This window comes from Galeopterus variegatus, unplaced genomic scaffold (assembly GCF_000696425.1).
Source record: "Galeopterus variegatus unplaced genomic scaffold, G_variegatus-3.0.2 Scaffold2531, whole genome shotgun sequence".
In the NCBI taxonomy this organism is placed as follows: Eukaryota; Metazoa; Chordata; class Mammalia; order Dermoptera; family Cynocephalidae; genus Galeopterus; species Galeopterus variegatus.
In genome coordinates this window covers 97,756-99,370 of record NW_007728642.1, presented here as the reverse complement: position 1 = coordinate 99,370, position 1,615 = coordinate 97,756, and the positions used below count along the sequence as shown (strand labels likewise).

The 1,615-nt window shown below is 37.7% G+C and overlaps 1 protein-coding gene and 1 non-coding gene across 2 annotated transcripts in view; one reads left to right on the top strand and one right to left on the bottom strand.

Annotated features, from left to right (window-relative positions):
• PTP4A1 (protein tyrosine phosphatase type IVA, member 1) overlaps nt 1–523 on the top strand; it is a 4,863-nt gene extending 4,340 nt beyond the window's left edge. Inside the window, exon 5 of the mRNA XM_008582193.1 lies at nt 394–523. Coding sequence (XP_008580415.1) covers nt 394–511 — 118 coding nt within the window. The 3' untranslated portion in view covers nt 512–523. The remainder of the gene's footprint in view (nt 1–393) is intronic.
• TRNAI-GAU lies at nt 44–117 on the bottom strand. Its single transcript has one exon. It is a non-coding gene; the product is annotated as a tRNA-Ile (tRNA).
• Nucleotides 524–1,615: the final 1,092 nt, after the last annotated feature.

Genomic DNA, 1,615 nt, shown 5'->3' with positions numbered 1-1,615 from the left:
GCCGGCCCAATTTTTTTTTTTTTTTTTTTTTTTTTTTGGCACCTGGCTGGTACAGGGATTGAACCCTGGACCTTGGTGTTATCAGCACCACTCTCTAACCAACTGAGCTAACCAGCCAGCCCCATAGACCAGCCCAAGTTTTGTCTTTTCTTGGACTTCATGTATATAGAATCATGAATTTTGACTATTGTAACCACCACTCAGAAGATTTAGAAAATTAACTTTTTACTGTTTGTTTTTCATGTGTATCTATGTCCGTGTTCCTTTCTGCATTAAGTCATGGCCTAATAATCAAAAGATAAATTGTCACAAGAGGTGATAATTAGCCATAGCATGCTAAACATGGCTGTAACGGGATTTTGCTTTGATTGCTTCATCTTTTTTTCCTTCCAGAAAGCGGCGTGGAGCTTTTAACAGCAAGCAACTTTTGTATTTGGAGAAGTATCGCCCTAAAATGCGGCTGCGCTTCAAAGACTCCAATGGTCATAGAAATAACTGTTGCATTCAATAAAACTGGGGTGCCCGATACTGTTGCTTTGGAAGTGGAACTTAGGCAGGACCTAATTTGTCATGCATACTAGTCAGTGTTGCCTTTGTCTTGTGCAGAACATGTAGAATATGCTCTTTAATTTAGTAAATATTTTTTTTAAAGGTAGAGATGCTTTGTTATTGTAGCTAAAGCAATTCTTAATCATAAAATTCTTGAAATTCTTTTTCCCCCCATACTTATCAGAAGTTGTTTATCAACTTATGTTTGTTTGAAGTGTTTTTTCCCCCCTTTTCTTCCCAACCTCTCTTGCAAAAAAAGAAGTGGGTTTCTGCTAATGAATTGAGAAGATATCTAATATTTTATATGCCTTTTGAGCTGTGTAACTTAATATTTGGATACTTGATAATTTGTTTTATTATGTAATTGATAAAATGGTGATGTGTATTAATGTTAGTTCAACCATATATTTATACTGTCTGGGAATGTGTGGTTATAGTTCTGTGGGGAGAAATAATTTGTCAGTGTTCACCAGCTTGTAAAAACTTAGTGCGAGAGCTTAAACATCTAAATAAATAATGAAATGCATTTATCATCATTGACATTGTTTTGCTTGAAGTTAACTTATTTTGTAGAAAACAAAATGAATTGCACTTCACTTGATGCCATTCAACATAAAGTGTGTCCTCATTTTTCTTTATAAATGAAGGATTAAATGAAGTCAGCAGCATTTCAGTAAGCTTTTAGAGAAAATTTGTTAGGGTCATGAGAACTATTTAATACTAAAAGCTCTTTCCATTATAAACTTTCCTTTTTAAAGGTCTAGATGATTTTGAGCCAATTTATTGTGTACGGAGGAGAAACTATAGTAGAGGAAGTCTTTGATTTTTAAGCTCAGTTCCAGTAATTAGTGCTTTTGAGCAACTTAACTTTTTTTTTGGCAGCTGGCCAGATCAAACCCTGGACCTTGGTGTTAGAACTACACTTTAGGGGCCGGCCCGGTGGCGCACTGGATATTGCGCTGCTTGGGAAGCGCGGCTGGCGCTCCCGTCCGAGGGTTCGGATCCCACATACAGACCGGCTCCCGCTCACCGGCTGAGCAAAGCGCGGGGGGAACACCGAGGGTTG